The sequence below is a fragment of the Bombyx mandarina genome, chromosome 17 (assembly GCF_030267445.1).
Source record: "Bombyx mandarina strain Sakado chromosome 17, ASM3026744v2".
NCBI classification, from domain to species: Eukaryota; Metazoa; Arthropoda; class Insecta; order Lepidoptera; family Bombycidae; genus Bombyx; species Bombyx mandarina.
Window position 1 is genome coordinate 12,748,001 of NC_143223.1, and position 22,160 is coordinate 12,770,160.

The 22,160-nt window shown below is 38.3% G+C and overlaps 2 protein-coding genes and 1 long non-coding RNA gene across 10 annotated transcripts in view; 2 read left to right on the forward strand and 1 right to left on the reverse strand.

Moving 5' to 3' along the window:
- Positions 1–11,883, forward strand: part of wake (ankyrin repeat and fibronectin type III domain containing protein wide awake) — a 284,830-nt gene extending 272,947 nt beyond the window's left edge. For all 7 annotated transcript variants that reach the window (XM_089734489.1, XM_089734493.1, XM_089734494.1 and 4 more), the window contains 7 exons: positions 1,517–1,709; positions 2,097–2,229; positions 3,591–3,726; positions 4,294–4,499; positions 5,139–5,284; positions 5,965–7,501; positions 8,223–11,883. In XM_089734489.1, the coding sequence (XP_089590615.1) occupies positions 1,517–1,709; positions 2,097–2,229; positions 3,591–3,726; positions 4,294–4,499; positions 5,139–5,284; positions 5,965–7,501; positions 8,223–8,558 (2,687 nt within the window). In that variant the 3' untranslated portion in view covers positions 8,559–11,883. The remainder of the gene's footprint in view (positions 1–1,516; positions 1,710–2,096; positions 2,230–3,590; positions 3,727–4,293; positions 4,500–5,138; positions 5,285–5,964; positions 7,502–8,222) is intronic.
- Positions 11,884–12,679: 796 nt separating this feature from the next.
- On the forward strand, positions 12,680–21,793 carry Hsdl2 (Hydroxysteroid dehydrogenase like 2). Of its 2 annotated transcripts, none has more exons than XM_028177509.2 (12): positions 12,680–12,882; positions 12,954–13,117; positions 13,578–13,669; positions 14,022–14,143; positions 14,685–14,771; positions 15,340–15,458; positions 15,977–16,073; positions 16,672–16,766; positions 17,095–17,222; positions 18,638–18,746; positions 19,805–19,933; positions 20,739–21,793. In XM_028177509.2, exons 1-12 carry the CDS (start codon positions 12,860–12,862, stop codon positions 20,849–20,851), a joined length of 1,278 nt encoding a protein of 425 aa, XP_028033310.2. In that variant the 5' UTR covers positions 12,680–12,859; the 3' UTR covers positions 20,852–21,793. The 2 variants fall into 2 exon arrangements, with proteins under 2 accessions (XP_028033310.2, XP_028033311.2); XM_028177510.2 differs by lacking the exon at positions 17,095–17,222 and adding an exon at positions 17,481–17,551.
- LOC149501161 (uncharacterized) lies at positions 17,834–18,496 on the reverse strand. Its single transcript, XR_016324532.1, has 2 exons — positions 18,369–18,496; positions 17,834–18,041 (listed from the first exon to the last, which is right to left on the reverse strand). It is a non-coding gene; the product is annotated as an uncharacterized LOC149501161 (long non-coding RNA).
- Positions 21,794–22,160: the final 367 nt, after the last annotated feature.

Consider the following 22,160-nt stretch of genomic DNA (forward strand, 5'->3'; position numbering starts at 1 on the left):
TGTTCGTTTTTGGATTGATGACGTAGGTATTTTTTTTTTTTTTTTTTTTTTTTTTATTGCGTAGATGTTTTATTTAAAATAAAACGTAGGTATGACCTTATTTTGAACATAGTGTGATTTAGAATCAGATATTTTACCTAAACGGGTGAAAGTTGTGAAGGGATTCAGACTCAGAGCAGATGCGACAACGTTTTCACGTAAGATTTACCTAAAGGTAAAATCGTGAGAAACTGCCAAGATATGATATTATAGACGTATAATAATGTCCCCCAAATATCAGGGTTTTTTTAATTACCATGGAAAACCAAGTCCGGAAATAATTTGAAGAAAGTTGAATCCTTTCTGTCTCTTGCGGGGACATCTACTCAATAATATTCGGATACGATTCCGGGAGTAAGAATGACTATGAAAATTTTCTTTTAATAGTTTTATCCTCCACAGTACAAGCTTAGGATTGATACAAGTTGTAATGATTATAGTTGTGATCTAAAGTGAAAATGATAATGGATGATCCTAAATAAGATAATACTAGAAATTATGTTTGATTTCTATTGTATTGTGACGACTGAACTGCACGCAATGTAATAAAAATAAATCGGAGGACGCCTTCATTGCTGGTTCATGGCGTGAGCATTTATCTATACTGGGTGTTAGGAGACCGCTTCCGAAAACGATAATTTTGTACCTACAAAGTTGTAATTTTTGGAGAGCGCGGTATCAGCGCCGCGCCGGTGTGCGTGTAAAAGAAGCACCGCGCCCGGGCGTTCGTTGATCCCAGCATGAGCTGTTTTTGATTTTGTGTTTCATTGCTGGTTTTTTTTAAACTAAAGAAATGTATTTTTTATGAAAGTTTCATTTAGCTACACTAACATGATGGAGCGTAAATAATGCTAGTAAAACGTTTTAAAAATATGATTTTTTTAAGTCACGACCGTTTTTGCCCGTCCCATTATTAAAGGTGTCATTAGTACTATCATCTGACTTCGTTCTCGGAAGCGGTCTCATAGCACCCAGTATAAACCAAAACTTTTTACCCCTTTTTACGAAAATTGAGCGGACGAAGGTGTATGAAATTTCCCACACTTATAGAGAATATAGAGAAGGAGTGCAGAATGAAATTTGTGTTTAAATTGTGTTTTAATAATACCTTAAATCAATAAAAAAAGTATTATACACATTACCATGTATTTGACACTCACGCATATCAATATACTCTTTGTTTATTGTCAAACTTTTGTTATTGCTTAAAGTTTAAAGTCAAATTGAGAATATTTATTATCTTCAATATTACTTGTCTATAGTGTAGACTTGTCGAAATCTGTGATCATAAAAGTATAATAGTCTTTGACAATAGAACCATAATAATGCTCAAACTTATAATTTCAATTATTTAATTATACTGCGGGACCACTAGTTTATATAAATACGTTTCTTTGTTGGGGTACTAGTTTGTTCCAGTATTGCCTTCGGTTTCACGTCTCACCACAGCCTGTACATTCTCGATGCGCGTCACCAGGTTGGCGTGACGTGTCGTGTCGCGTGTCGCGCGGCGAGGCGGGCGACGCGGCGGCTGCCTTGGAGGCGCTGTGGGCGGCGGCGGCGGGCGCGCGCTCCCGCCCGCCCGGCCCGCCCCGGGTGCCGCGGAAGAAGACTGCCACCATACGACAACTCTTCACCGCTGCCAGCAAGTTCCAGAAGAACTTGAGAAGGTATACGCTAACAAACACAACCGATTACTTTTTTTTTTAATTCCCTTGTAGGCAAACGAGCATACGGCCCAACTGATGGTAAGTGGTTACCGTCGCCCATGGACTTCAGCAATGCCAGGAACAGAGTCAAGCCGCTGCCTACCGTTGTAATACATTGATAGTTCCTTTAACTTTTACTTCCATGAGTGAAGACCGCTAATCTGCCTACGTAAGGCCCCCGATCTCTTGCACAGACGGTTCACTGGATCCTGAGGCCTGTGTCCCACAGTAGACGAGTGGAAGCCGTCGATGATAATCATGAAGACTAACGATTATGATTCCAAAGATCTAAAAGCCGATAATTGTTTTTAATATGTGGTCAAATCTAAAATCATAATACGTTTACAGAGGCGTCTACCTCGCGTGCATTCTGTACCACGAGGATAAAGTGTTGGTGACCAGCGAAGAGTTCCTGCCGGTCATCGAAGTTGACGAAACCTACCCCACCTGTATCTACACGGATTTCCATTGGCTAATGAAGGTAATCAAAAATGGGTTCTTATAAAACTCGTGTGCTTCCGAAAGGTTATGCTTTAGGATAATGACGTACCAAAGATATTTCCGAATAGTCAGTAAAAATATGTTAAAAGTACAATTTGACTGACTCGCCGGTGCAATAGCTAGCACCCCTGACTGTTTCATCCAGGGTCGTGGGTTCGATTCACATTGAATTGTCTGCTCCTAAGATCCCGCGGTCAATATACCCGGAGCACTTGTTACATCACTCAACGACTAATAAATTACATTTGTAATGAACCGGCTTATATGAGTCGAATAATAAGCATTAACAGTTTGCGAGATACGAATGTTGAGATGGACGTGTGGAGTGACAAGAATGGTCAAGATAAGGAATGAGTATATCAGAGGAAGTGTGAAAGTAGCCCCAGAGATTGATAAATTAAAGAGCGGACGGTTAGCGTGGTATGGACATGTGATGCGTAGAGAGGAGATACATGTGACTAGGAGATGTATGGAAATGGTAGTGAAAGGTAGAGCGGGAAGAGGTCGATCGAAGAAAACATGAATAGAGTATGTGAATGACGATATTAGAGAGAGAGAGAAGTGAGTGTTGAAATGACTTCTCGTAGAATATAATGGAATAGAAGAATTCGCTTTGCCGACCCCACTTAATATAATGTAAAGGAAGAAGCTTCACATTTAAGGAAGGTCATGTAATAAAAATCAAACCCGCAAAAATTATAATTTGCGTATAATTACTGGTAGTAGGACCTCTTGTGAGTCCGCGCGGGTAGGTACCATCGCCCTGCCTATTTCTGCCGTAAAGCAGTAATGCGTTTCGGTTTGAAGGGTGGGGCAGCCGTTGTAACTATCCTTGAAACCTTAAAACTTATATCTCAAAGTGGGTGGCGCATTTACGTTGTAGATGAATATAGGCTTCAGTAACCACTTAACACCACGTGGACTGCCATGAGAACAAACGAGTCCATTCTAAGGCAGCTAGACATCCGAAATAGGCTCTCTTCCATCTGCCTGGAACGTGTTATGAGCTTCTTCGGACACATCATGCGGTCTCCCAGACATGAATTAGAGAAGCTCATAATTACGGGTCGCATAGAGGGCAAGCGCGCCGTGGGCAGAACACCAGCCAGATGGTCAGATCTAGCAAGAGAAGCACTCGGTGGTAGTCTGCACCATGCAGTCCATGCCACCCATGATCGAGCACATTGAAAGTACGTCGCATGTCGTCGCGATCCTCAGTAGTGAGGGAACGATATAGAAGAGAAGAGAAGGGCTGTGAGCTCGTCCACCCATCTAAGCAATAAAAAAAAAGGTCATTTCCCATTGACATTGTCATATATCTGACTGTCGCGTAATCCGCAGGTGTCATGCTCCTGGGACGACGTGAAGTCTCTGCGCTCAGACATGGAGAAGCATACGTCATCGTCCATACACTTCAGACTGAAGCTACTGACGGCCGCCGCCCAGATGCAGTCCGCTCTCGGAGTGCAGGACTTAGGTAATATAGCAATTAAAACAATCGTGCAGGGTGGAAATGCGACAAAGCTCCACAATTGCACCCGATGCTTTATTTAATTGTCCTTGTAGGCAGACGAGCATACGGCCCATCTGAATGTGAGTGGTTACCGTCGCCCATGGACTTTAACAATGCCAGGGACACAGTTAAACCGTTGCCTACTGCTTAATACTCTCCACAGGCCTCGTTTGAAGAATGAAATGTCATAGCGCTCGGGAAACACCGTGGAAGGGAGCTCATTCCAAAGCTGGAATTATTGGTTGCCGTAGAAATCATGATAAAGTCTCAACACTAGACCAGACTTTTAATCTCAGACTTTTACTGGTGGTAGGACCTCTTGAGAGTCCGCGCGGGTAGGTACCACCGCCCTACCTATTCTGGTTTGAAGGGTGGGGCAGCCGTTGTAACTATACCTGAAACCTTAGAACTGATATCTCAAGGTGGGTGGCGCATTTACGCCATAAAAAAAAGCCCCTTTGTGAATCCTCACATACCCGTGAGGATTCAAAATACGTCTCACCAGTAAAGCAGAGGTACTTGATGTTCCAGGTCAATTATTCCACAAGCCCCTAAGAGACTCCCACGGCACAGTGGTGCTCTCCTGCGTGAACAGCGTTAAATCTGCGAAGTCTGTGTCCGCGCTGAACTCGAGGTGGGCCCCCGTGTCCAAGCTGAGGCGGCGAGTGCTGAGCGAGGACAACACCATAGGGGAACTCCTCATGGCTTCCGTGCACGAACAGATCGCGTACCATCAGGTAATCATATATATGGTGTTATTGCTTCTATGTACCGCTACCATGTTTGTGACGCTAATCACTTTCAAATATGAGTTCTGTAGAACAGGGACGCATAAAATAAAAGTTAGACTGTTCCAAAATCTTCTAATATAATAATAATTAATAATTAACACTTTTATTACGTCTTGCTCATTTTTCAAACGTCTTCACCATCTTTCAGTTCTCTGTCATTCTCTTCTCTCTTTCTTTCCGTTTTCTCTCACTCACATCTTAACGTTCCGTTTCACACTGTTTTCATACGTTCCGTTCTTACCAATCCTACAGTTCTAAGACTCTGTTTTTAGAGTATTTATATAAACATAGCAGCTTCAATGTCGCCACCGTGGAGATGTGAGCTAGTATTCTCTATTGTATTGTATAAGTGCTGTCTGTCTAAATGGTGGTACATGTCGGTGCGAGCTCACTAATAGAATAAAATAGAATCAACTTTATTTTTTATAATTAGCATTACAATTCAATAGCCTGCCAAGTTCGGGCGATGTTATTTACCTATATGTCTCAACTAAGATCTAAGAGTAAAGTTACTAGGGCTCACTATACGTCCTGCAGTTTTTAAGTAACATTAGTAAACATTGTAATTCCGACTTTATGATGCAGGTGTCTAGAGTGCAATTATCACGCGGGCTGTATCTCGGCTATCTGAAGCTGCAGTCCTCGGTGGAAGTGGTCCGGATCGTGGCTCCGGCGCGCGCTCCCAACGTGCCGCCTCACACCAGGGTCCGAGACAACCCGCACGTCTCAGCGTGAGTAGCTTTAGTATACCGAGGCCGTGGACTGCGGACCTTTCTCGATACTTCGATTTCGCTAGCTTTTTTTCTTTTTTTTTGATCCTACCTAAGCTGATACCCTTGAGAGGCTATATCAGCATAGCCTTAACTAATAGGTGAGCTCACGGGGCTCAAACCTGACGACGTTGCTAACACGAACCCTAGCAAGAGCCGTGCTTTGCAGAATCTACCACCGGATCAGAAACGCGACCCACTGAGAAGATCCGGCGAGAAACTCAGTGGGCTGTGTCTGAGGGTTAATATACTCGTCGAGCCCTTCGTCGCAAGCGACGGGTTCGACGAGAGCGATGACCGGTGCTTGTGTCGACTGCTTTCCATTCTGTCCGCAGGATCCGGAATGTAGTTACCGGCGGTCATAATGTGAGGGTTCTCGTGTCGAACGTATCGAAGCTAAACAACGCCCTCTGGTGGCGGTGTGACGTAACCTTGCAAGGTACGCACAGATTATGCGACATCAACACTGCGGGTGCCGGGGGAAGGCTCCCGAAGCCGTAGCTGTAAACAAACAGATGTCGTAATTTTGTAGATTTGTGGGTAGTTGAAGGAAAACTGTGACGCCCGAGTTTCTACAAAAGTCTGTTTTTCCTACTTCATTTTACAACGTAGTGAATCGTTTTTTTCTTTGCCCGTTTCAGTGAAGAATGGGAGTACTTAAGAAATCAGTCGGGCAGATCGGATGACACCCAACAGATCCCCTCCATTAACAACTCAGAGAAGCCGTCAGAATCTCAAGAGATGTTCCTCGACAACATAGCCGCTGCTGCAAGAAGACTCTTCAAAGAAATGGATATCCCTATAGACAGTGTAGCTTCCCACCGAATCTATGACTTGGAAGTCATAGAGCTGAACAATGACGTCAGCTTCGTAATGATATGCCCGCCGGCAGAACAAGCCTGCTCGGTGCCGGGACAGAAGGAAATACTGCTCCAGAAAGGCGATTTACTCAGCTTACCGATACAAGCTTTCGAGATGATTCATCTGCAGACTTACCACACGAATATCCTCAATAAATATTCTAAGCTCAGCTGTGTCCTCGAACTGGACTTGGCCTTAGCCGCTCACTCGCACAGAGAAGCCTTCTCGTGCACGGAACTTCAGACTGCCAAAGAAAGGCTCGCTAAGTTAGAAGATCTACAGAACACCTTGAATACCGTTTGGAAAGCAGAACGGTGGTTAATGGACCTAATATGTTTCGCGAGGGACAAAGACAAGGCCGCCCAAAGCTCCGGTATATTGCTCAAGCACGTTCTAGAAAAGACTCCGACGCAAACGATAGACGGTCCTGACATCGAGACCCTGGATAGGGAGTCCAAGTTGAAGGACTTCCTTCAGATACCGTCGAGAGACGGAAAAATCACCAAAACGTCTCCGGGCCGAGGGTCCTGGCCCGGACCAGCCGGCAACGGGAATCACGCAAACTTGCACCCGGAATTCAGCAAATCCGAACAGCAACTGAGCTTGGCTCCGAGACAAACGTCCGTTTCCACGCTCAATCTGAGCAGCGCGCAGATGCTGAACGATGAAGCCATGAAATACGCCAGGAAGGGCAGCGCGGACTCCCAGTACACCCAGTCCAGCACGAACTACATGAGCAGTAACTCCCAGTTCGATATCAAATCATCCGGATCTCATACTAGTATCGGAAGCAATCGCCTCCCGCCGTCCAGAAGCGAGGACACCCTGGTGCTGCAGAATGAGAACGTTGAACCGAAGCCGCGGCCGCACAGCATCAACGCGAGCTCGTCGAACTCCTCCAGCCCGCTGCTCACGGTCAAAGGCTACTACCCCGGCAGCATGATCAGCGTCAGGGCGTCCAAAGGAAACGTCTCTGAGTCCGTTCAGAGTCTATCCAGCGACTCGGAGAGCCAGAGCTGCCCCATCACGACAGTTCCTCTGAAAATCCGTCCCAAGCAATATCGCGTTCTTTCCAGCGTTATAACCTCGAAGAGTATGACTAATGTGAAGAGTTCCGATGTGGAATACACCGATACTGGTCAAGAATACCCGAAGAACAGTCTGTGCGTGAAGCGACAACCGCTGCTGGAGACACAAGAAGACGCGGAGTATAACAATAAGGTTCCTAAGACTGAGGAGACGAGGAGTGAAGTTGATGACGTGGTGAAGGGGCCTGCAGAATTGAGGACTTCGGAACAGGTAGCAGGGATACTGCAGGTACAATAACATTGTTTTTAACATTTTTGCTGCGGAAATACTTTAGATTAAAATACTCACCATTGCCAGAGGTACTGTTAAAAGTGACTTACGACTCATGTCTCAAGATGGGTGGCGGCATTTACGTTGTAGTTGTCTATGGGCTCCAGTAACCACTTAGCACCTGGTGGGCCATGATCTCGTCCAATCACCAAAGCCATAACAAAATGGTAACACCAAAGTTGCTGTAGCAGCAAATACCAAAATAGGTCTCAAGAAAGAACAACGAGAAATCCTCTTTCAAAACACTCAGCTATTCTGATTTGTTACAATGAACTTTACTCCTGTGACAGGTGGTACGATAGTGAAAGTATAATAGATGATAGAATTATTTCAAACAGTTTTATTCGCTAAGGATAATTATACTTTACTGGTGGTAGGACCTCTTGTGAGTCCACACAGGTAGGTACCACCACCCCGCCTATTTATGCATTGAAGCAGTTATGCGTTTCGGCTTGAAGGGTGGGGCAGCCGTTGTAACATTAATGAGACCTTAGAACTTATATCTCAAGGTGGGTGGTGCATTTACGTTGTAGATGTCTATGGGCTCCAGTAACCACTTAACATCTGGTGGGTTCTGAGCTCGTCTACCCATCTAAGTAATAAAAAAAAACAAAAAAAAACTCGCTTATTTCAGTTAGTTCTTATTTTTAAAAACAAAAGCTCCGTGTTCGCTTTACAGGTGTATGCGGCCTACGAAACTGGTCTAGCGGCCGGGACGTCGCTGAAGTTACACGTGACGCCCCGCACCTCGGCCCGCGAGGTCATCGACCTGGTCGTCAAACAACTCAATATGGCCGCCGTGTCAAAAGGAAAAACTGGGCCGGTTTACGGACCGGAAAAATTGAAAGACTTCTGTCTGGTGGCCGTTATAGGAGCGCGGGAGAGATGTTTGCGAGATGATTTCCGCCCGTTGCAACTTCAAAATCCGTGGAGGAAAGGACGGCTGTACGTTAGACTCAAGCATGACGTTTTGGCGGCATTGCAGCATTCGGCTAAACAGCCGGCTTACATTTAAATATCGAACGAATCACAGATACAATATTTTAACGTTTTTATTTTTTTTATTTTTTTAGCACACGTAAAACTGTAAGTACCTAATAAATACAATGATAGGATCATTCGCTCAAAACAAAATTATTTTATGTTGTGAATTTTAGTGAAATTTAATTTTGGTGCCAATCAATTGTTTCGTGTTAATGCTTTAAATAGATAGTTAAGTAAAGTTGTGAATAACGTTTACGATAGAAAATAATAAAACATTTATGGTGCTTTCATCGTAATAACGATATTTTGCATAGTATTTCTATTGAATTTTCACACGACTACACTCACAAATATATCATTATTTAAGTTGCTGATTCATTGGTACTATTTTCAAAATCAGTAATAGAAAATACTCCCAATACTTAATCAACGCTGAATAAAAAGCGATATCTATAGCTTTCTCTTTCTCTCTTATAGTAAACGTAAGTGACAGCTATCACAACTAAAACGAGTATCGTAGATAAAATAGTATGAAAAATAGTATGTACTCTTCATAATAGAATTTGTTTGCGTCTAATAACCTGACATTCAAAGCAAGTATTCTAGACTGTTCCTAGATTTTTGCTTGCGAGACTGCTTTCGTGTCTAGATAGATATCAATTTTCGTCTTATATTCTAGATCTATCTTATCTCTAGAATCTAGGCACTAATTACTTAGGTATTTAATAAAACTAGTACTAAATTCAGTTAACGATGTCCGTAAGTTTTGATATTTGTTTTTGAACTTGTTCAACTTGTCGGTGCCTGATTTGTTTTTGAACTGATTGGAATCATATCGCTGGGACAACAGGGTTACGAGGTAACGCTAATATTTTCAACGTATTCCAAGTATATACTCGTACGCGATTTCTTGAGATTCGAACGGGGCAGTAGAGACGTTTACTTTTACAAACAAAACCATTTGCCTACTTTTTTTTTTTCGAAAGCAACTTTTTCCCGCCTCCCCGTCTTGACACTTGTGTCAGTCGTGTAGTAATGACGCATTATTTTTGTCTGATTCGATTTTTATTACCCGGCCCTTTTTATTATACCCCTTCATTGTGAAAATCAATCGAGAATAATTCGTCCCTATAGAGCGAGAGTTAACTAAATCTAAAAAGGTGTTTTGACATCGCATTTGAAAGTTATTATGAAGCCGAGTATTAAATAAAAAAAATATTTTTCAACTGTACTTAGTCAATTTTCGATCTGTAGGGACAATGTGAGTTAAGTACGCGTCTCACATGTGTATGTGTCTAATGATAGAACAATTTTTAGCTGCTTGCGAGATTCTAAACATGATACAGTCGAATCGCTCGATACAAATGCATCCCGCGTCTTATCTTTTAAGCCCACTATGACTTCTATGACACAAGTTGTGTGGTGATAACTAACAATGAAGGTCCTTAACACTTAAAAGCTTATAGAAAATAAATTACCCGTAAAGGTCTGAACAAACTCATTTCGATCGTCCAGCACTATTGTGTAAATATAAGTCTTAGTCGATTCGCTTTCCCATCTATGGCATATGGTCTTGCTCCTACTTTAACGATCAAGTAAAATAATGATCATGTAATATATAAGTGAGTCCAGTGTGCTTAGTGCGAGTTTTAAAACGTTCACGATAGCGTAAAAGTTAACTCAATTTTGTAGGCAGTTGGAATAGCGCCCTTAACGCAGGCAAACGCTCCCATTCCATACAACTATGTGCTAACTTTTACGCTATCGAAAACGTTAAAAAACTCGAACTAAGCACACAGTACATGTTTACTGTACTCACTTTAAAAGCTCTCGGAATGAAGGAAACGACGTACTGAAAATCAAATTCCACCGGATCTCAAATTGTAGCACAGGCCGAGTCACGCGTCATTTTACAAACGGGATATTCTAACAATTTATTCTTATATTCAACATTTTATGAAACGTTACCTAAAATTTAAAATACCGTGACCTTAAACAACTTGTACCTATCGCTCCGGTATTGGATACTATGATATCTGCGATTCAATTATTTTTATTTCACTCGCTTTAAAAGAGGCGAGGCGAAGAGGTTTTACTACTGGTGGTAGGACCTCTTGTGAGTCCGCGCGGGTGGGTACCACCACCCTGCCTATTTCTGCCGTGAAGCAGTAATGCGTTTCGGTTTGAAGGGTAGGGCAGCCGTTGTAACTAAACTTGAGACCTTAGAACTTCTCAAGGTGGGTGGCGCATTTACGTTGCGGATGTCTATCGGCTCCAGTAACCACTTAACACCAGGTGGGCTGTGAGCTCATCCACCCAAATAAGCAATAAGAAAAAGGCGAGCGAACAAAAAATTTTTGTTTTTTCGTTATAGTAATACATTCTATTTGGTTTAACTGCCTTTAATAAATACGGAATCAAAAATGAACTATGATAATGTTTGCAATAATAATCAATAGTAATGTCTTCGCGAATCATAGACACAATTGAAAATATTTTAACTACTACCCTCATTATTTTTCATTTTAGCATTAAAATTTTAATACGTATTTTTTTAATACACACATCGTACCTATTTGTTATAATTTATTTAAGTAAATCTTCAAATAATTTGTATTGTGTATAAAAGTTTTAAATGCTTTACAAATAAAACTTTGTCCCTAAATGTAAGCATTAACGGTGTTATTCATGATATATTCATAATGAGCTATTGGGACTCTGAGAAGACCTTCCAAAATGATTATTTTTAAAAGTTTTCTTCGTTTTTATTTTATTTTATTTATGACACTTTGAATGTCTTCTTGTAACTGGCTTAAAGACCTATGATAACTCCAAATAAATAAAATGAATATTATTATTAATTACGAAGCTAAGAACACTTACCAATAGATCTTTGATCTCCCGAAAAGTATTTTGTTAATTTTATTGTTTTAAAATATGTATTGTAAGTAAAAAAAAAACATATTTTTTCAATACGAAATATTTTATTAGGTAATTAAATATGAATACTCAAGTACTTATAAAGGTATTTTATATTATACATAATTTTGTGTATTTTACATTTATTGTAATGAAATTGTAAATGTTGTAGTTAGTGTGTAAAAAAACGTGTAAGATATGATGTGTTAAAATCTTAGTATATTACCAATGATTCGAGCCATAAATTATGCAATGAAATGATGCGTTAATTTTTTTATTACTTTAAGCCTAATTGAAAAGTCTTATGATGAAATTATAATATAGTTTTTATTTTGATAGTACATAATGTGTTTCTATTCACCCAATCTGGTGTTGTACATTAGCGTAGAATGAGTGGAGTAATGAAGTGATGCACACAATAAATGTATTTCAAATCACTGCTGTTTTTATTTACCTTATGACGGGCAAATAATGTACTCGCTAAATTAGACTCGTATGTGTTAGTAGGAATAAGAACAGATCCAAAATGCTGCTGAATATGTTCTTCTTCACAGTAAAAATATAAAATATTTCGCAATTTTAGATAGTGTTGTATGTTTACCAAGTAAAGGTGTCTGAGAGAAGGGGCATCGGTAGATCAATATAAAATATACTATTAATATTGATGAAGTCGTTGTGTTGTCGTATCCTTAGTTTTCGCATGTCGTTGGTGTGTGGTATCAGTTTTATTCTACGTAAAATACGTATTACAATACTCTATATTCGGAATCATTCATTTGTGTCGTAGTCGCTTAGAAATTTAGTTTCGTTTACAGCTCTAATTTGACTGATTTTTTGGCAAGAAAGCGAGAAGCGAAGCTGTGTGAATTGTGTTTTATTTTGTCTATTTAGTGTTTCTTCAGGTTTTAAGGGTGTAATAACAGTGGTTTATGAACTGTCTGTGAAATTGCCCAAATGTGGAAACATGAAACAAAGCCGCTGGACGTAGCTTCTCGGGATCTTCCAAAAAGTTCACTGAAAAAGTTTTAGTAAATAACCACCATTTTACTGAGATTATATTTCATCCCATACCAACTCATCTCATTTAGTTTTACATCATATTATAATTTTAATTTTTTTTTCCTTCCTTTTCTGGTAATTGTTTTTCATTATATATATTTCAAAATATATATATTATGAAATTGTTTATATATTAAGGTGTATGGTATGATACCTTTTGGCTTTCCAGTTGGAAGAATAGAACTACTACTCTAATTTGACAACTGACATAAATCAGTGACGTTGACAGTCCACAAACGAAATCTCAACAGTTTTAAAAATATTTAATGGAAACAGGATTATTTTTATTTAGTTTACTAAATTAATTTAAACAATTTGTTTCTGTAAGACGTTCTTTTTTGAAACTAAGTAAAAATGAGTCTTGTAGCGAATACTGGGTAAGTTTAACAATGTTGAAAACTTTATAATTTACCTGTGCCACTTTTACAACCTTATGATGATTTTTTAGAAAACTTGCTGGCCGAACGCTGTTTATTACTGGTGCTTCTCGTGGAATTGGCAAAGCTATAGCTCTGAAAGCTGCGAAAGACGGCGCAAATGTTGTAATTGCCGCGAAAACTGCCGAACCTCATCCCAAACTACCTGGCACTATTTATACCGCTGCTGAAGAAAGTATGTTAACTAATGTACTTAAAACATATCTAAATTTTTACGTTTATAAAATTGAAGACTAGTTTGTGTCATAAAATTATTAAATTGACGATAGTTATATTTTTTTGTCGAACTTGGACTTTGAACCTGTGGAGCGCATACTTCGACCTTAGTGTTTAAATACAGAAACTAACCTTGACAATGTAATGGTTTCTTGACGTGAAATATTATTACAACACTATATTGAAGAAAAAACATATATAAACAACTGTAGTATCTTGAATGCTATAAGAATTTTACTACTTAATATATAAATTGAGTCATTTCATAGCAATACTTATTTACACTCAAATAAAAAAGCCCTATGTATTAAATATTTGCAATAATATGTAAGATACATAAGGCAGTATTGCTTTCAATCCTCTTTTTAGTCAGGGAATCAAACTAAATGAAACCTTAAAATCTGAGTATTTTTTTTCAGTTGAGGCTCTTGGTGGAAAGGCATTGCCATGCATTGTTGATGTTAGAGATGAGAAACAAGTGCAGAAGGCTGTTGATGAAGCCGTGAAAAAGGTAATAATAATGAATGAAGAACTATTTCCACTAAAAAAAATATGTTATCATATTTAATTTTGTAATACTAATAATGAATATTAATAAGCTATAAAAATAAATGCAAATTGTATGCAACTTGTATGATAATAATAAAAAAATTTTTAAATTTTTGTATGCAATAAGTAAAAGTATATTTATTCAGCAGGCTACTGTCTGAAAAAATGAAAACACAAAATGCCATAATAATTATAAATTAGTTGTTTTCTAAAAATATTGGAATTTATTTTAATTTACAACAATGTGACAGGACATTAATCATATTTGTTATTAAATACATGCTTGATCGTCAACTTCAAAATAATGTTTTCAGTTCAATGGCATTGATATTCTAGTGAACAATGCATCAGCCATTTCACTAACGGGAACAGCCCAGACTGATATGAAAAGATATGATCTCATGCATAACATTAATACCAGAGGAACCTTTTTAGCGTAAGTTTTTTCTGTTTATATTATATTCTATTATGGTACCCACTTATCATGAATAATTTTGATTCCACTGAGAACTTTAAGGTTGTCGTGGCCTAAAGGATAAGATGTCCGGTGCATTCATGTTGAAGCGATGCACCGATTTTCGAATCCCAGGCGGGTACCAATTTTTCTAATGAAATACGTGCTCAACAAATGTTCACAACTGACTTCCACGGTGAAAGAATAACATCGTGTAATAAAAATCAACCCCGCAAAATTATAATTTGCGTAATTACTGGTGGTAGGACCTCTTGTGAGTCTGCACGGGTAGGTACCACCGCCCTGCCTATTTCTGCCGTGAAGTAGTAATGCGTTTCGGTTTGAAGGGCAGGGCAGCCGTTGTAATTATACTTGAGACCTTAGAACTTATATCTCAAGGCGCATGGCGCATTTACGTTGTAGATGTCTATGGGCTCCAGTAACCACTGGTGGTGAGCTCGTCCACCCATCTAAGCAATAAAAAAATAAAAATAAAACTTATTATTCAATTTTATGTTCTCAGGTCGAAGATATGTCTACCAGTTTTGAAAAATAGCAATCACGCCCACATTTTGAATCTGTCACCACCTCTTAACATGAACCCGTACTGGTAGGTAAAATTATTGATATTGGTATATGATATATGCGTTTTACGTGAAGACTTCAAATGTTATAAATTGTTAAATTGCAATATGTTCGTAGAAGACTATTTGTAACGCTATCAAAGACAGTAAAGGTCAAGGCATTCCGCATTGTGAATTTTCATTATAGGTATGAGTAAAATTTGTATAGACCAAATGAGTCGTCTATTATCAAAGGCGGCAATCTGTACATTTGGACAAAAAAATTTTATTGATATGTCAATACAGATTTATTTGAATATAATCGTCTCCTTCAAAGAATACGGTTCAAAACCTGCATTAAATAAAGGTTAATAGTTAACCTGTTATTTATCTAAGATGTCGTTCCGAAGAGTTTTGTGACTGCCAAAGGAATACAAAGTCAATAATTCGTTTTTCTGATTTACCAATCATTGTCCAAAAGTCAGATTGCCGCCTTTGATAATAGTCGACTCAAATATAAATAGTGCATTGTAATTCTCACAATTACAATTTGCATATAGTTAAAGTGAAACATTGTTAATAATAATTACTTTTATCGAAAACATCAATTTGTAGGTTCTCAATTCACGTAGCATACACAATGGCCAAATATGGTATGTCTATGTGTGTGCTTGGCATGAGTGAAGAATTCAAACCATTCAATATCGGTGTCAATGCTCTGTGGCCAAAAACAGGTACATAACTTTGTCGTAAATAATTAATTGTAAATAAATTTATTTGGAAATTAATGTTGATAGTGCAGGTATAACAACACAACTAAGACATCTCAAGATGTGCGGCAGCACGTAATGTTGTCTATGGACTCCTGAAATCATAAGAGGCTCTTTTATTACCCGTGTACAGAGCCAAGAATACGACCCACATGATGGTGAATGGTTACCGTCGCTCATAAACGTTAGCGAGGGGCACAACGAAGCCTCTGCCTACCCCTAAGAATACTCTCTGAATCTCGTCCGAAGGAGGTCACATCATAGTGCTCGGGAAACACCGTTAAAGGGAATCTCATTCCAAAGATGGTCGTAATCGAAAGTTTGTATTGCATTATAACATAATTATCCCGTTGAAAACATTTCCCTTGTTAACTCATAATTTTCCACATTGACTACAATAAATTCATCATAATTAAAAAAGAATACTACGATAGATTTTTATTTTGTTGTGAATGTTGAATTTTGTGGTATTTTTTTTGTAGCTATAGCAACAGCGGCCATTGAAATGTTGACCGGGGACACGTCAACAAGTCGCAAGCCTGAGATCGTTTCCGACGCGGCGTACCTCATGCTCTGCAAGTACGTAACCACGCTCCATGATAAAAACCTAAAGAAACTTAAGTAATCTCAGAACAAAAGCACAAGCTTTAACTCCTATGGCACAGTGGTGAGACCTTTAGGCATAATCTAGAAGCAGCTATGTTAATACTAATATTGCTTTAGTAATTTGATATTTCATGACACGCAATGTATAGTTTACAAACCGGGAGGGTCAACGACCGCACTCGTCCTGTGAGCTCGAAGCAGATTCTTGAATCCGCATAATAATTTGTTTGTTAAATTATAACATGCTCTAAGAGTGCTTGTACTAAGACATTTCACAAGTATTAACTTACATAAACAAATACAATTATCCTAAATGTCTAAGTATATGTAAAATTTTGTCATTAGTAAATAATTGTAAATAAGTCATCTTTTATAGTATGAGGTAGCGCCCTCTGTGAATTGATATTTTAACTTCACGTATAATCCTAAATTAAAATTCACTACAAGAGGTTCACTCATAGATGTCGCTGTATTAAAAAAACACTACGGACTTATTTTTTCGTTTCATCGAGTTTGAAATCACAACGATTCTAAAGAAGTTTCACTTCAAAAACTTTTTTAACTCTTTCAGAGACCCAAAAACGTACACCGGCAACTTTGCTATCGACGAAGACGTCGTGAAGGAAGCCGGCATCAAAGACTTATTACCCTATGCCTGTGATCCGAGTAAGTACTGTGTCGTCACCGAAGTGGAACACAACAAAATTATCAGTTCATATTTTTTATTATAGTGCAGGTAGTTCACACCAAAATGAGTTATTTAAAAACAAAAAAAAACAGGCAATGTAAGACAAAATGTTATCAGATACTATACTAAAATATACAACACTATAGAACTGTTGTTAGGTAGTGGTAAGTGGTAACATCAGACCGTCATCAACGTCATCACCAAGCTGCTATCTATTGATAATGTGGTGCCATAACTACTCAGCAGCATTATTTAGCTAGAAGAACAGGTAAGTACAGTTGTTGGTTCAAAATAAAATGTCAACAGAGAATGCTGATAAGCTATTACTGGACGGTTTCCTCGATGATCCGTCAGCGATGAGTCAACATCGGGCGACCGTCTCCTCCGCTTCCAGAAGGGGGTACCACACATCAGCCGTTAACTATAAAGAGAAGGTTTGTCGGAAACTGAACACGTGTTGCCATATAAAACTTTCGCAAGTGTTACCATTTTTGAAAAAGTATGTTATCAATAGAAGCATAAAAAATTAAGCTTTTGGTAGTCTCTATTCCACTTAGTGTTTTCAAAACACAATGAGATTCTATCGATAGTTGCTTAATATATGTTGTGAAGAATGAGTGGTCATAGGTGGCCGTACGTTAAAATTCAAAATGGGATTTTGTTCTGTTTAAAATAAAGGCGTTTGTCCACAGGTAACGTACAGAATTTGTTACCGGACTTCTTTTTGGATGTTTCCGGGGAATCCGTTGAGCCGATCATAAAGGTGCGATCCAAATTTAAATAATAGAAATTCAACGTGAATTGTCTATGACCACTGATTCTCTAGTTAGATACGAGTTACAATCAAATCCATTTTAAAGCGAAATTTAAAATTTTGATTAAATAAATCTACTATAATAAAATCTACTACATTTTAAACTTTTCTCGGGAAGTAACATTTTTCGCAGTCAGAGGCTTAGAGCTACAATTTTCTTAATTATACTCGTAATTATATATGTCAATGCGAAAAAAGATACATAATTTTTTATTATTATTATTATTATTATTATTATTTTTTTTTTTTTTTTTTTTTTTTTTTTTTTTTTTTTTTTTTTTTTTTTTTTTTTTTTTTTTTTTTTTTTTTTTTTTATTGCCTTTGTAGGCAGAAGAGCATACGGCCCACCTGATGGTGAGAGGTTACCGTCGCCCATGGACTTCGGCAATGCCAGGGGCAGAGCTAAGCCGCTGCCTACTGCTTAATAATCTCCACAAGCCTCGCCTCCCGATCCACTAACGGTGCTTTTAGGTACTTCAAGCACCGGTCACCGTTCTCGTCGAACCCGTCGCTTGCGACGAAGGGCTCGACGAGTAAATTAACTCTCAGACACAGCCCACTGAGTTTCTCGCCGGATCTTCTCAGTGGGTCGCGTTTCCGATCCGGTGGCAGATTCTGCGAAGCACGGCTCTTGCTAGGGTTCGTGTTAGCAACATCGTCAGGTTTGAGCCCCGTGAGCTCACCTACTAAAGTTAGGGTTACGCTGACATAGCCTCTCAAGGCTATCAGCTTAGGTAGGACCAAAAAAAAAAAAAAAAACACAAGCCTCGTTTGAAGAAGGACGTGTCATAGCGCTCGGGAAACACCGTGGAGGGGAGCTCATTCCATAGCCGGATGGTACGTGGCAAAAAAGACCTCTGGAAGCGCACTGTGGATGAACGCAGTGGCTCCAGGTAGCATGGATGAACTCTACTCCGGTGGCGGGCGGTGCGATGGTAAAAACGAGATGATGGTCATCATGGATCATCTCGAACAATTCAAAATTCAAAACAAATATTGATTTTTATCCGCATTTTTCATTATATTCTCGTTCAGGAATCCGATACCGCAGGCGAAATACCAGCGCTGTTTTCATTGATCGGTAAAAACCTGAGCGCCGACTTGGTGAAGAAGACTCAAGCCGTATTCCAGTTCAACGTCAAAGGTGAACGATTACGCAATTAAATGTCAAAGTGACATGACAACAAAACCGTTTTTTCTCCTAAATATAAAGAGCACAGGGTTTTACACGTGTCAGTTTTACAGTAAAACTATGCCTTTTTTGGGGTTTTTTCGAGCTAATGAGAGTGTTGAGTGATTGGCCAGGTCTGTGGGGCTTTTAAAGTTCAGTATGCGTCGAAGGAAAACTTTACTTAACTCAAATAAAAAACGAATAATATCAAGGATAAACTTATGACTATAATAATATTATCTGTGGACTATTTTTGGCGGGAACTCGAGGAACGAAGCTGAACGCTTCATTTTTATTTATTTATTTATTTATTTATAACGATGATTTATTAGCCGTCTAGCATTTGTGAGAGGTCACATGCGTGGGAGAATGAAATAATGTCGAGTCGGACGTGGGACTCCCAAAAAGCCTACTTAGTCAAATCTAATCATTTTACTGAGACTATTGCATCCGGTCTCATCTTGTTTTATTTAACTTCATCCCAATTGATTACAACCTCAATATAAATCGACATCACCTCATGTCCAATTCATATCTTCATATAATAAATAGAATATACACGATAACAACAATCGAATATAGATAAAAAAAAAACTTGACACTAGCAACAATGGCATTGCAAGAAGCTCATTATCTTTGTAAAAATAATAATAAGATGAATAAAATTTTCACTGTACGACACGTTTTGATATGAACGTGGGTAATGTTTCTAGAATAAGTTTATTTCGCCGTTACGTTATTTTTTAGGGAACTTGACATTATTCTTGTAATATTTCATATTATGATATTTTAAATAAAAAAATTTAAGGTTTACAAAAAAATTTAAGATGATGATAACGTGAATGTCGCCACCCTCCTTGAGATTTGAGGTTGAAATATCATTTGAATTACGTATCTGTCTCTGTCCTTGTCTCACCTTAGAAAAACTATCGCTAGGGGTTGGCAATACTAGCTACTAAGCTCATTAATACCAATACTCCTTAAGTTAGCATGCACATAATTTTAAATTCCTATTTCAAACCTTCTAACAGGTAAAGAAGAGGGAGTGTGGCATATCGACCTCAAGAACGGCGAGGGTGCGTGCGGACAGGGCGAGCCCAAGAACCCTCCGGACGCGACTCTGACGATGGACGGGAAGAACTTCACTGACATGTTCGCGGGTCAGTACACAGTACTAATTTTTTTTTTTTGCTTAGATGGGTAGACGATCTCACAGCCCACCTGGTGTAAAGTGGTTACTGGAGCCCATAGACATCTGCAACGTAAATGCGCCACCCACCTTGAGATATAAGTTCTAAGGTCTCAGTATAGTTAGAAATAGGCAAGGGAACTTAAGGGACTACGACCAGTAAATGGCAGTCTAAGCCCGTTGAGTTTCTTGCTGTATCTTCTCAGCGGGTCGCTGTTCCGATCCGGTAGTAGTATCATTCGCGAATCCGGTGTTGGCATTCAAATTGTGAACGTGACGTGAACTCCAGCAATATGACCACTCTACTTGAATATAGTATTGCGCTTTTATACCCGCTTTAAGTCCCGGGATAAAGCATCGAAACTTCAACCAGTTTCGTGATGCTTTTCTGTATCTAAAGCTCTGTACGTTGGATATTTATTAAATGAAATTAACAATAAAAAAATATTACAGTAACGATAAATAACAATGTAATGATTATATTATGAAATATATTATATATTATTTGTGTCTGTGTTAGCGTCCAATAATTGGACCATACAGGCGTTTTACCCTCATTTGATCTGTCACACAATGGAAAGGTTAAACTTAGCAGTATTTTAGTCTATTAATTTTGTAATAAAAAAAGGGACATTATATTTAAATGATTGAACGTCGTCGTTATATTGTTAGTATCAATGGTCTTTATATCAGGTCGTCAAGTAATTTATCATAATATTGATTTGATATGTTATTGGTTTTTCATTCTGTATATTTATTATAATATGTTATTCTAGGAAAACTAAAACCGACGACAGCCTTCATGATGGGAAAACTGAAAATCAAAGGTGATCTACAAAAGGCAATGAAGCTAGAGAAGATGATGCAGTCGTTGAAGAAGAAAGCTTAATTTTGTAAAGCAATGTTGCCAGTGCAATAATCGATAGCTGCGCTATGCTAATCAGAAATGTCGTAATGAAATTAAAAAATATATTATATATAAATATAGATTTAGAGCTAAGAATTTTATTTTGTTAAGATTAAAAAGATATATTTATGACACGTTTAATGTAATATTATTGGCGTATTTTGAGCTCTTCAATAAGTAATCGTTTTGTAAGTCCAAGAACAGAGAACAAGAACATTTTTCTAATAGGTAACTATTACTTTAACTGTACTGTTAAAGATCTAAATTTAAAATGGAAAAATTGTAATGCATAAAGCAAAATAAAAAAAGTAAAAGTCCAAATAGGGTTCAAAACGTTAGAGCTTAACGACTTTTTCAATCGATAAATTTGATACAAAAACACGTATACATATTTGCTAATGAACCAAGAAACAAATGTCTAGGATGTGGTATAAAAGAATTGACATCATGTACGCTATCTACACTTGAGGCACTGCCTCCTGTGACAAATTGGATGTAAGACGAAGCATAAAAAAACTAGGAATGTAGCTTTTACACATTTGTTCTGTGTAGTCCATAAATCGCTTAAAATATAGGTATAAAAAAACTTTTGTTATATGAAATTCACTTCAGGTGCAGAAACGAATGTTACTATAAAATATAATAAAAACAAGTCTTATATTGTTATAAATTCAAAAATGAATATTTATTTTTAAATACCAAAACAAATGTTATAGAATACATTAAATCTTTTTTTTTTCTATTTTATGTTTCAATTACCTTTGTTAAATTTTAAGTTTGTGTGTTCAAAATATCAGTGCCTTATCGGACGCTTCTAAACAGAATTAATAATGTAAGAAAGGTAGGCTTAAACATAACGTACTACAATCATTTTAGTATCAAATTTTGTATTTGTAAATAAATAAATTTCTCTTTTTAATTTAATTAATTATTTTTAATAACCAGTACTCCCCAGCGTAATGTTGATCTATAAAAAAAAACAAAATGAGTGTTTTTATGTTCCGTCCTTCCGTGCGTGTCTAAACCACTCATCCGATTGTGATGAAACTTTGTACATTATGTTTGCACGTCCTTACGGATCCATCTAGATCCAATAACCTTTGCATTAGACGCCTTCAGCTCTAATAGAAGCAGGCTTAGGGACCCCGGTAACCGTACTCGTCGAACTCGACAAAGAGGTCGACGTGCAACCCAACCCATGCATCAGCCCGTTGAGTTTCTCGCCGGATCTTCTCAGCGGGTCGCGATTCCGATCCGGTAGTAGATTCATTCGCGAAGCAATCGCTCTTGA

Excerpts from the sequence above, each read along its gene's own strand:
- Hsdl2 (XM_028177509.2), top strand. The coding sequence starts at position 12,860 with ATGAGTCTTGTAGCGAATACTGG. Across the intron at positions 14,772-15,339 it reads CTTAACATGAACCCGTACTG|GTTCTCAATTCACGTAGCAT; the intron begins GTAGGTAAAATT and ends ATCAATTTGTAG. Across the intron at positions 16,074-16,671 it reads GCGTACCTCATGCTCTGCAA|AGACCCAAAAACGTACACCG; the intron begins GTACGTAACCAC and ends TAACTCTTTCAG.